This window comes from Brachyhypopomus gauderio, unplaced genomic scaffold (assembly GCF_052324685.1).
Source record: "Brachyhypopomus gauderio isolate BG-103 unplaced genomic scaffold, BGAUD_0.2 sc186, whole genome shotgun sequence".
Lineage (NCBI taxonomy): Eukaryota > Metazoa > Chordata > Actinopteri > Gymnotiformes > Hypopomidae > Brachyhypopomus > Brachyhypopomus gauderio.
In genome coordinates, this window is record NW_027507007.1 from 102,243 (window position 1) to 115,429 (window position 13,187).

Consider the following 13,187-nt stretch of genomic DNA (forward strand, 5'->3'; position numbering starts at 1 on the left):
CGATGCTTTAAAATACTTTAATTCTGTCACTGTTAAATACATAATGGGTTAAATAATGCTCTATGCGGTAATCAAGTCTTTGTTATAAGGTTCATTGAACATAACTAAATCTAGCGACAGCTAGTTACTCAAATTCGGTCTCGGTCTCATTTTGAATTGGTTTTAATGTGAGGTGAACCTTGAAATAGTTGAGCATTTATCTGAGGTAACGTTAAGTCTAATTTGCTAGGAACGTCGCCGACTATTCTATCGCTAATGATTAATATTCACATTAAATGATGTACAAATCAATGTGCTTAACAGTTCAGCTTTCTCCATATGCCACTCATGTTGCATTTTGTAGTTGACGTAATTTCTACATTTTTTAGCACTCTGGATCTGGATTTTGAGTGGCAGACATTAATGGGGTTTAAAAAATCCGCCTCCATCACGTTCTGCGTGGCTGAATATTGTACCGTCCGCCAATGGGCAGCGTCGAGGGGTGGAGTCTACAGGCCTCCCAGCAGGCCCCGCGGTGAGTTCCCTGTTTCCCTGGATGTGTGTTGTATGTGTGTTAGTGGTCCCCCTCCCTTTCCCCCTTAGAATCAGTGATGGGATTTTCGGCTCTATTTTGAGATGCGGCTCTAATGGCTCTTCTTACTGTGGAGAGCCGGCTCTTTCGGCTCCCAAACGGCTCCCCATATGTATTTTTTACATTATTAATTAATTAATAGCTTAATACTAATTTTATAACATTTTGTTTCATTATTGACATTGTTAAGCACTTGTGATGAGTAAAAATGCTGCATAACAATGCTTTATAAATAAAACTTTTATTATAACCAATTATTAAATGATCACAAAATAGTACCAAAATAGAACGCAATACAGCTTGGTCAATTGCCTGCCGTTTCCACAAAAAAAGTGGAGATAACTTTTTTTCAGTGTTTTCCCACCACATTATTAACTGAAATCTGCGTGTGATTGGTCAGATGTGTTGAGCACACGCTTGACATGCGGGCAGTGGAGACATTCTTTGCAGTGTTGTCCGAAACGATATGTGGTAGTATAAAGAAACACCCCTCAAACACAGGGGAAGGAGCATTTACCTGACGAATGTTGCATTGTGTTCCAGGTTTGAAAAGTGCTAAACTTGAAAATGCTTGAAAATGTAACTGCATTTTGTTTCACAAAAATACTAATAAATAATAGCTGTCTGACTGAATCGATGTGATATAAAAAGCCCAATTGTTTCGAATAATTTCGAGTATATGTATAAATATTTAAGTTTAAGGTGCTGGGAAATATTGAAAATGGCCTTTTTCAATATTGAAAAGTGACGTACAAGTGCTTGAATTCCACCTTGTAAAGGTGTATGAACCCGGCATACATAACTTTGTTCATTGCGCTGAAGAGGTGCACGACCTCGCTTCGCACGGGGGTCCTCACGCAGGGCGCACAGACCCTCGCGCTGGTATCAACTTAGCTTAAGCACCGACTGAGGAAATAAACTCTCCGCTCTCTACCACTGGCAGAAACAGAGCAATACGCGCAAGGAGAGGGAGAGACAGTGAGGCACAGAAGGACAAAAAAAAACGATGTTGGAAAAAAACCGTGGCACTTGCAGAGCACAAGCGCAATACTAAAGGAAAAAGCGGCTCCCAAATAGGATCCTAAAACGGCTCCCATTGCAGAGCCGGTTCCAATCGTTCACTTCAAAGAGCCGGCTCTTAGAACCGGATCGTTCGCGAACGACACATCACTACTTAGAATCAGTGTATTTGGCACTTGTTTATGCTTTTATCGTGTTGCTTATAAAATAACAGTTTGCTAACATTGGTGTCATGACTCATTCTGGTCCTTCTGACTCGACACCGTTACAATATGTAATAATGAATATGAATAGACTTAAAACAGCAGCATTTTTTTGTCGAAACCTTTCCAGATTAATGGAGAAAATCCTATGCAATTAAAATTCATGTTGCTGCTGGACCACTACTCAGTTAAGCTAATGCAGATCTGCACTGAAGAAAGAAAGGGTGAAGGAGACCAGGTATGGTTTGTGTAAAAAATTAAAACACCATTATTGGGATCATTGTGAAGATTTTGTCCATTGCATTTTAACCCTTAGGGAATAAATATGCTTTCTCATATGTTAAATATGTAAAGCAAAAAAAATAATATGCACCAAGTTTGGCCTACATTTTGTTTACTGTACAGAGCTAGAGCGCAACACAGCCCAGAGCAGGAGCGCAACACAGCCCAGAGCAGGAGCGCAACACAGCCCAGAGCAGGAGCGCAACACAGCCTAGTTCACAGTACAAATCAATCTGGCCATTATGTTGAGGTGAGTGGCTCTCCCTGCTGCACCACTACACTGGATCTTCAGGATCTGTCACCTCCTGAATCCCTCTTCACTGTTTATGTGTTTTCCAAGATTAAGTGCTATCATTGTCATGATTCAACATAACAGAGAAGTCTGATCCCTTTTTGAAATGGCTTTGCTATATATTTGTACTATAATATTTGTAATGTTATTGGCACAAAATTAACAGCAGCTAACTTTGGATTTTGTCTGCAACTTTTTAACAGGCAGACTTCAGCTTTTCACTTCTGAGAGGCCAATGACCAGATCCTGCAGATTTCTTCTCTGCAACATACGGAGAATACGACCCTTTCTTTCACAGGAAGCTACCCAGGTGCTTTTACAGTCTCTCATCATCTCAAAGCTGGACTACTGCAACTGCTTACTTATGGATCTTTCTCTATGGGTCATCAGACCGCTACAAACTGATCCAGAATGCAGCAGCATGACTGGTCTTCAATCTCCCCAAGTTCACATGTCACTCCAGTGCTGCATTCTCTTTACTGCCTTCCAGTAGCTGCATACATCAGATCTAAAACCTCGATGCTTGCTTGCAAAGCCAAAAATGGACCAACCCCTGCCTACATGATGGCCATGGTCAAAGCCCCATCCAAACCTTGAGTACTTTGAACCTCAAGTACGGCTTGGCTTAAAACGCCATGCTTAAAGTCTCACGGAAAACAAACTTCAAGACCTGTCCTGGCTCCGAGATAGTGGAATGAGCTTCCATTGACTGTCCAGACTGCAGAGTCCTTAGCAGTCTTCAAATGACTGAAGACTCATCTGTAGAACAGACTGAATCTCTAGCACTTGTCATAGTTGTTTCCGTTGTATGATATAGTACCTATGTGAGTTTGCATTTCTTGTAGGTATCCATTTAAATTTCTGTAGTTTAGCAATATTCAGCCTATGTTTTTGTGTACTTCTAGGTATTTGCATTGATTTCTGTAGTTTAGTAGTATTCTGGTTCGAGGGTATCTTGAATTCTGACCTATCTATGTACTATTTAGAATTAATTCTGTGAACAGATGGCAAAGCACTTCGTAAGGCGCTCTGGATAAGAGTGTCTGCTAAATGCCCTACATGTAAATGAGAAGGAGTGTATCTTTCATGTCACATCAGTGTTATGTGTTTGTAGTTGTGTTCAGGCTACTGATATTGGTGATGGAGAAAGACACTGAGTACAGTCCTGGGGATTTAAATGATTAAAAGTGATGATAGAGGACATTGAGGTGCTCAACATTGGTATAATATACTTTTTCATTTGTATAAAATAACTTTGCAGTTTGCATTCCACATTTGAGTTTGTCCTGGAAGTCACGATGAATATGGACAGGAAAAATCTGTAAAATTACGGTACTTCTCTGCAGAACTTTTTGTGCTGTCACTTTATTGAAAGTGCTTAATTGTACTAATTCAGGGAAAAGTTGTAAAATAAAGGTATTTCTCTGCAAAACTATTAGTGCTGTCACTTTATTGAAAGTGCTTAATTGTAATAATTCAGGGAAAAGTTGTAAAATAATGGTATTTCTCTGCAGAATGTTTAATGAATTTTTCTGTAAATTTATTGTTTTTTCACTTAATTTAAATCAGGGTTTTTTACTTTAAAATTAAAGTTTTTGTTTGGCAGCCGCTGCTGCCAGTCGTTTACCGTTTTTTTTTACGATGTATTTTTTTTAGTGTACTGTGCTCCGTTGGTAGTATTGCCAGTGAAATGATATGCCACTACTTGCTTCCACCGTGTTTGTGCTTCCAGCCAGCATAAAGACAGCCAGCATAAAGACACAAGCATGTGTTGCTACTCCTGTGTGACCTGGCAAAGTCACATCACCGTAGAGTTTGCCGGTAAGCATATGCAACTCCACACTTGGTGTGATTGCCATTTCATCCAAGGTCAACACACATTCCCGTTCAATCTCTGTCAACCCATCTACCTTCAGTTTAAGGAAATCAAACACCTCTGTCAGCACACCAGGCTCAAATCTAACGCATTGCATCCTTCTCTGTAGGGTTCTTATTCCTGGCAGGGGAATTTGCAGTTCCTGCAGGGTCTTGTAACCTGTCCCACCAGCAGTAAAGCCAATTTTCAACGCCTTCTTAATTGTCTCATTGCTCCATTTAATCCCTTTTGTCTGCCTAATGCTTTCATTTGATCTTTTGAAAACGTTTTCTTAAATTTTGTGTCCCTAACTTTCAGTGTCTTCTTGAGAGTGACATTTTCCTTCCTTATTTTTTGTAGTGCTGCCTTTGTTTTCCTCATGATTCTTTCTTGTCTCTTTAATTTTTTCAATAGCTCTGATTGGCTGGCTTCTGGCTGATGGTTATGCTGACTGGCTGCTGGCTCACTGGGTTGTATTCTCTCCCTGTCTCTCCTCACTAGCCATGTGACATATACTATTTACTGTGATTACCTTTTAAATATTCTATCACTTAAAGAAATAATATAATTATTAGGAGTTCATACTTATTATACACTGCTCAAAAAAATAAAGGGAACACTCAAATAACACATCCTAGATCTGAATGAATGAAATATTCTCATTGAATACTTTGTTCTGTACAAATTTGAATGTGCTGACAACAAAATCACTCAAAAATCATCAATGGAAATCAAATTTATTAACCAATGGAGGCCTGGATTTGGAGCCACACACAAAATTAAGTGGAAAAACACACTACAGGCTGATCCAACTTAGATGTAATGTCCTTAAAACAAGTCAAAATGAGGCTCAGTATTGTGTGTGGCCTCCACATGCCTGTATGACCTCCCTACAAAGCCTGGGCATGCTCCTGATGAAGTGGCGGATGGTCTCCTGAGGGATCTTCTCCCAGACCTGGACTAAAGCATCCACCAACTCCTGGACAGTCTGTGGTGCAACGTGACGTTGGTGGATGGAGCGAGACATGATGTCCCAGATGTGCTCAATCAGGTAGGTCTGGGGAACGGGCGGGCCAGTCCATATCTTCAATGCCTTCACATTGCAGGAACTGCTGACACACTCCAGCCACATGAGGTCTAACATTGTCCTGCATTAGGAGGAACCCAGGGCCAACCGCACCAGCATATGGTCTCACAAGGGGTCTGAGGATCTCATCTCGGTACCTAATGGCAGTCAGGCTACCTCTGGAGGTAGCACATGGAGGGCTGTGCGGCCCTCCAAAGAAATGCCACCCCACACCATTACTGACCCACTGCCAAACCGGTCATGCTGAAGGATGTTGCAGGCAGCAGATCGCTCTCCACGGCGTCTCCAGACTCTGTCACGTCTGTCACGTGCTCAGTGTGAACCTGTTTTCATCTGTGAAGAGCACAAGGTGCCAGTGGCGAATTTGCCAATCCTGGTGTTCTCTGGCAAATGCCAAGCATCCTGCACGGTGTTGGGCTGTGAGCCCAACCCCCCATCTGTGGACGTCGGGCCCTCATACCATCCTCATGGAGTCGGTTTCTAACCGTTTGTGCAGACACATGCACATTTGTGGCCTGCTGGAGGTCATTTTGCAGGGCTCTGGCAGTGCTCCTCCTGTTCCTTCTTGCACAAAGGCGGAGGTAACGGTCCTGCTGCTGGGTTGTTGCCCTCCTACGGCCTCCTCCACGTCTCCTGGTGTACTGGCCTGTCTCCTGGTAGCGCCTCCAGCCTCTGGACATTACACTGACAGACACAGCAAACCTTCTTGCCACAGCTCGCATTGATGTGCCATCCTGGATGAGCTGCACTACCTGAGCCACTTGTGTGGGTTGTAGAGTCCGTCTCATGCTACCACGAGTGTGAAAGGACCACCAACATTCAAAAGTGACCAAAACATCAGCCAGAAAGCATAGGTACTGAGAAGTGGTCTGTGGTCCCCACCTGCAGAACCACTCCTTTATAGGGGGGGGCTTGCTAATTGCCTCTCATTTCTACCTGTTGTCTATTCCATTTGCACAACAGCAGGTTAAATTGATTCACAATCAGTGTTGCTTCCTAACTGAACAGGTTGGTTTCACAGAAGTGTGGTTGACTTGGAATTATATTGTGTTGTTTAAGGGTTCCCTTTATTTTTTTGAGCAGTGTATATTTGTAACCCCGTTTTGTCCCTTGTCTCAAGAATCACTGAGTTGTAATTACACTTAAGCTGTAAGGTACTGGAAAACATTGAAAATAGACATTGAAAGTATACAAGCCAGGCTGCATCAGGTTTTTGTAGCAGCCTGGCTGATTTGGTGTTTTGGTTAAAAAATTGGAAATTGTGATATTACGTGCTACTCAACTTTGGAATGTTTGGATTAGAATGTTTGGTTGGGAAGATGGAATGTTTTGATTTCAATTTTGATGCTGAAAAGCTCAGAACTGGTCGTATGAGATTTTGCTCTGTGACTTACAACCCTTACAAATCTTACAAATAAGATCTGATTTACAATCCCAGATCTTTCTATTTTTTGTAGATCTTTCTATCTTTCTATCCTTTCTATTTTTCACCTTGAGAATGAGTTTTTACCCCTGCAGAACTGACCAGCCAAGGCCTGGGCAGGAACAGAACAACTTCATAGACACACCAGGTTGTACCACTCATGGTGAGAAAAATACATTTTCATATACTGTACATAATTTTATACTTCTATGTAAGACAGTATATTTAGTTCTTATGAGTATGGATTTCCATAGGCTTATTCATAATAATCAAAAATTAAATATACACATTTATGTAGTAGGTTTCTAAGGTTCAGAAAAATAACATGTATATTTATTCTATTGATGACTGTCAAGCTCTTTATTTCATGTGTACAGGATAATATAATTAATGGAGCATGGGTTATTTCTTTGATTTCTTTGACTCAATTTTCATAAATCCCACCATGTTACATATATGTGTTAACATTGTCCATGTGGCCATGAATAAAGCAAATAAAAATAAACATTTTAAAAAGAAACAGATTTCTAACATGACATCACAAATGTCAGCATTCTCCCCACATTCAAATGACATCACATGGCACCATAGCCCTTGTTATAATCACTTGTTCATTGGGAAACACTTACAAGGCATTTGAGCCTCACTGTGAGGCGTGTGGACTGTTTTTACAAACATTTGTGAATGGGTCGCTCTCAGGAGCTCAGTGCTTTCCAGCGTGGAACTGTGACAATATGCCACCTGTGCAACAAATCCAGTCGTGAAATTTCCTTGCTCCTAAACATTCGACAGTCAGCTGTATTATAAGGAAATGGAAGTGTTTGCGATTAACAGCAACTCAGCCACGAAGTGGTAGGCCACGTAAACTGATGTAGCAGGGTCAGCTGATGCTGAAGTGCATAGTACGAAGAGGTTGTCAACTTTCTGCAGCACTGCAATCGAAATTTGTCCTCCACTTTTACCCATCTGTGCAGTTACAACACACACACACACACACACACAGTAGTGATTACTAGGGGGCTGTGGTGCACACATGCCCAGAGCAGTGGGCAGCCCACATGCCCGGGGAGCAGTTGGGGTTAGGTGTCTTGCTCAAGGGCACCTCATTCATGGCCTCAGGCCTGGGAATTGAACCCACGACCCTGACAAGACCAGTTCCCTACCACCGGACCATGACTGCCAAGTGACCATGACTGCATATTTGTTTTATGAAACATGTGGACAGTATTTATTAGAAACAGGGGAAAACAAATGAACGAACCAGATGGACCAGAGGAAGACAAATTAATTTTAATGTATTTCAGTCCATTCATTACTTTGCTGTGATATGTTTGGTGTAGAGTAGAGCACTTTAGAGTGGGCACCTTGACGACCCACATACAGTGTGGGTGTACTGTGACACTCGTTATCTGCTAGGCGGATGTATTTAGTCTGATAAGGTGATAATGCTTTGAATCATTGTTATACCAGCATAGTATAATACTGATAATACGGGTAATACTGATAATATGGATTACAGATGTCATTTTTCACTATTTTAGTACACCCCCAAACAATTTAAACAAAACATTGTCATGCTGCTTTGCTGGCTTCTGATACCTCATCTGGACTGCTGCCAAAGCATATATCTATTAATCTTTGTAATCTATGTAACATGGCTTCTTTAAGTATTGGGTATCACCTGGCCAGTTTTAAACGGTGGCATGCAGCAATATTTTGTTGTCCACTCTTTTTTAAACACTCGGCACTCCGTGTCCACTTTTCTTTTCTTTTCTTTGCTCCTCTCATTTTTACCGATGGGCAAAACGGCAGCAGGAAAGTTACACTCCAACGGAGGTCAATGTGTCTGGATTAATGCGCCATCTATCGGGGAAACGATGGTATTGCAGATGAAAGTGTGAAAAGGGGAAATGAATGACGTTCTTACTATCATTTAGACAGGTTTGGCGGGTCGGATTAAAAAGCCTAAGGGGCCGTAGTTTGCCTGTGTATGGCCTATACAAACTAAATTGTGTTAGGTAATTTCCACTTCCACTGAGCTAACACATCCTATCTTGCATGTATCTTGCGATCGGAATTACTACTACAAATAACGATACACACACACTATATTTGCTCATATATATAATTCTCAGATATAATTATCGGGTGTGTTAGTAATGAAAGGTGTGGGAGGTTAAAATAAACTCTAACTTCCATTACTAGCATTTCTATTTCAATTAAATTTATTTGTATTTGATTATATTCTGTTTGAAATGTGGAATATGTTTTTTTTTACTTGTATAATTCAGCTGTGTCAACCATTGGCTAATGTTAAAATCATCCTAATGTTACTTAAAGGTTACATAAACATTGTGTTCTCTTCTTTTTAGCTGAGCGCAAGGTGAGCAGAAGCTGCAAGTTGTCTGCAAAGCGAGGGCGAGAAGAGGAACCTCTGAGGCGGAGTAGGAAGAGGAAAGGGGATGCTCCTCAAGACTTGACACCCCACCCCATGGAGACACGGTCAAAGAAGAAGAAGAGAGAGAAGAGAGAGGAGGAGTGCAAAGGTCTGTCTAAAGTAACACCCTCAACACTACCAGCATTTTACACCTGCTGATTTTTTTTTGACTGAATCTTATGTTGTACAATGATGTAACTTGTTTTTGTTTCATGTAGTGAGCTTCAATTCACGCTACACTGTGGGAGATCTCCTGGGCACAGGAGGATACGGCTCAGTGTATGCAGGAGTCCGCAAGGCTGATGGAAAACAGGTGAGCATCAGCACACAATACAAGAATGATTGTGGGACTTAATTTCTATTTTAGATTGTGATTAGAACTTTGAAAGGAGCTATGAGTTTTCCCTAGAGAGCCTTTGTTATTCACATGGCAATCAAGTGGTCAAATCTAATGTGCCTTGACCTTTTTCCACTTTTTGAACACAAAGATCCTGATTATACAATGTGATAAGCTTGACAATCTGTGGATGAGTATTTATCAGACTCCAGATTTATGAGTTACCTGAGAAGCTGTGGCTACCATCTGCAAGCCCTTAGATATATGTTAAATGTACTGACTGTTTTGTGTAAACAACTTCGCTTGCTGTGTTTTTTATGTGACCAGATCGCCATTAAATTTGTGCCAAAGCATCACACAGAACGGTTCATCACTGTTGTAAGTTCAATATCTTTACTTATGTAATATTGCAACAATGTCTGGAACTTTTTAGATGGGTAAAACTGCAAAGGGACTATAAACGCAAAGCTGTTAATTTTCCATTCAGTGACTCCTCCCAACACAAATGGAAAACAGTTCACTTTTTAGATTCAGGTTTCATCTAATGATTGGTACCAATCCAGATCCCTTTCATGTTAACCTGCTAACCATAATTCCACTATAAAACTTCAAACCCATACTAACCATGTGTTCCCTAATTTTAGCCCGGCGAAACTCGCACTCTCCCCCTAGAGGTGGCGTTAATGGAGATGGTGTGCAAGCCACCTCGTTGTCAGCATATTGTGGAGCTGCTAGAATGGTTTGATTGCGACTGCTTCATCTTGATTCTGGAGCGACCCATCCCCTGCATGGACCTGTTTGATTTCTTGGACTTGCACCAATACCAACTACCTGAGCCACAGGCACGATTGATCATGCGTCAGGTGGTTCAGGCTGTCCTTCACTGCCGTGACCGTGGAGTTCTGCATAGAGACGTCAAGGAAGAAAACCTTCTGGTCAACACCGACACCCTTGACGTCAAGTTGATCGACTTTGGTTGTGGCGATCTGCTTAAGACCGAACCCTACAGGCGCTTTGAAGGTTATTCACCATAGGAATGAAATGTGCACCTCAAGTTAAAAAATGGGATCAAATTAGAGACTATTATAAACTTGTTATTTTGTTACTGATGATTCTCTCTCGTTGTCTTAGGCACCAAGGTATACCGCCCACCTGAATGGCTGGTTGACAGGACGTATGAGGGCCGTCAAGCCACCATCTGGAGTCTGGGTGTGCTCCTCTACAGCATTATCTGTGGAGATGTGCCCTTTGAGAAGGAGGAGGACATTGTTGAGGCACACCTGTGCTTCAAGGGAAACCCATCCAGAGGTGAAAAGGCAGAAGCATCTTCAAGATAACTAGAAATTCTAAATTGCAAAATGATCATTTATGTAATTATTTCATCTGGTAATGTAATACACAACCACAGATTGATAAAATGTACTAATGAAGAATGGAGAATTGGCAATACAACATTTTGTAACCGTCTTAAAATTATAAAAAAAAGACTTCTTCAGTCTTTTTAGTTTTTGTTAGTGATGGAGGTTTCTGTACAGTTCTGTCATTTAAAAACTTTGAATAAGCCATTAGAACAGTCAGATCAGAGGTTTCAGATGGTAACTGATTTTCTTTCTCAACTAATCCCGTTGCTACACACACAGACTGCCGCCATCTGCTAACATGGTGTCTGCAAAAGGACCCTGAAAAACGTCCTGTGCTCGAGGATGTTCTGGCACATCAGTGGTTTTCAGAAGGCCTTCAGAACTAAGTCAGGTTAGTAAATGGAACTGGGCATGAGACTAGAGGACAGCCACCAAATTACATAGTCTGGGCCACTGATATTGAGTAATAAGCAAGGTGCAATGTAATATTGGATGAGCTTATCAAGTTGTTGCTTATGGACCAGAAAAATCTGGGTCAGGCATAGTGTACTATATTGAATTGCTCTAAGTGGTATATGCTTATATGTAGTACTTTATTAATCAAAAATGCAATTTAGGATTGTTCTATCTGTACTGTTCCTCTATTTATTCTGAGTTCTAAATGGGTTTTTCCCCCTATTCCATAGATTCAGTTTTGAGGGCAGCAGACGGAGGCAGTAAAGGTGTGCCAAACACACTAGCTGCCCTAATGATGCCTTGCTGGCTGGGATGCCACACCTTCTACCTCCATAAGAGGCACCGAGTCAGTCCTAGTGCGTTCCCATGTGAATGTTTCTCTCCACCTTACTCTCTTTCTCTTGTTCTCTCTCTCTAACTTTTACTTTTACTTATTCGAGTATCTACCTCCTGCGCCACTTCTGGCCCATCTCAAGTTTTCCTCCAGTCTTATCTCTTCCAGTCAGTTACTCTTTTATTTTGGGAAGGGTTTTGTTTTGTTGCGGCGTTTGCCTGTTGCCGGTCACTTCCCCTGGCGTCCTTGGTTTCGTTTTACGCGTTGAGTTTCTTCCGCGTTCTTTCAGTTGCCTTTATTATTTTCCTCCCATGTCTATACGGTTTAGTTTTGCCTTTTCACATGTTGAGTATTCCATGTTGTTTTCCATTCTACGGTTGTGCTTTATTTTTACGCGTTGAGTTTTCCGCATCCTTTTGAGTTTCGTTTTGCCACTGTGTGTATGCATAGTGGTTTTATGCTGTGCTTACTGTTTGTTCGCGTGTGTTTTATTTCATACACACAATCCCAGTGATAAGCGTTCATCCTTATTGGTTTCTAACAGCATTTGGGTTCAATTCTCCCTTCATTTTCTTACGGTGTGTACCGGTCTGTACACTATGGTGGCCGTGAAGTGCCAACCACAACGATACTTACTAAGCACAATTACAAATGACAAAAACACAATGTCATTAACAAAAACACAACAACATTAACTAAACACAATTACAATTTACAAAAACACAATGTCATTAACAAAAACACAACGACATTAACTAAACACAATTACAATTTACAAAAACACAATGACAATTTACAAAAACACAATGACATTAACAAAAACACAACATTAACTAAGCACAATTACAAATTACAAAAACACAGCGACATTAACTAAGCCCAATTACAAATTACAAAAACACAACAACATTAACAAAAACACGACATTAACAAACCGGAAAAGGTAGGTCCCAGTGGGAAAGCCTGGGAAATCGTTGATTGGACGACGCCACCCAATAGCGGTAATAACACGGAAAGGCATTGGCATCTTACGTAAAGGTTACGCTGGCATATGTCATTGACATCGACATCTTACGTACAGATGTCAGTGGCATATGCCACTGTGATTCCTGATCCGTACAGAGCATGCGTGAGAAAATGTGCGCATGCGTGTTGCGATTGGCCCAGGGACGTATCGGACAGATATTTTGCGCATGCGTTAACACTTTACGACACTACTGCTACATTTTACGACACCTTTGTAAACAGTTTAAAATAATAACAATAACAATAGTAATAATAATAATTAAATAATAATAGTAATGTAAATAATAATAATATAAATTATTATAATTATTATAATTGTAACTGCGGATACATACATACAGTTAGGGCCAGAAATATTTGGACAGTGACACAATTTTCACGAGTTGGGCTCTGCATGCCACCACATTGGATTTGAAATGAAACCTCTACAACAGAATTCAAGTGCAGATTGTAATGTTTAATTTGAAGGGTTGAACAAAAATATCTGATAGAAAATGTAGGAA

General features: G+C 40.9%; 1 protein-coding gene across 1 annotated transcript; it reads left to right on the plus strand.

Moving 5' to 3' along the window:
* Positions 1–10,157: 10,157 nt before the first annotated feature.
* LOC143502034 (serine/threonine-protein kinase pim-1-like) lies at positions 10,158–11,681 on the plus strand. The gene is made up of 4 exons (XM_076995220.1): positions 10,158–10,527; positions 10,639–10,815; positions 11,148–11,259; positions 11,555–11,681. The coding sequence occupies exons 1-3, from the start codon at positions 10,191–10,193 to the stop codon at positions 11,252–11,254; spliced, it is 621 nt and encodes a 206-aa protein (XP_076851335.1). The 5' UTR covers positions 10,158–10,190; the 3' UTR covers positions 11,255–11,259; positions 11,555–11,681.
* Positions 11,682–13,187: the final 1,506 nt, after the last annotated feature.

What these genes read in the sequence shown, in the direction of transcription:
- LOC143502034 (XM_076995220.1), top strand. Translation starts at nt 10,191, where the DNA reads ATGGAGATGGTGTGCAAGCCACCTCGTTGTCAGCATATTGTGGAGCTG. An exon ending in ACCCTACAGGCGCTTTGAAG is followed by an intron (nt 10,528 to 10,638) that starts GTTATTCACCAT and finishes TCGTTGTCTTAG; the next exon opens with GCACCAAGGTATACCGCCCA. An exon ending in CAAGGGAAACCCATCCAGAG is followed by an intron (nt 10,816 to 11,147) that starts GTGAAAAGGCAG and finishes CTACACACACAG; the next exon opens with ACTGCCGCCATCTGCTAACA.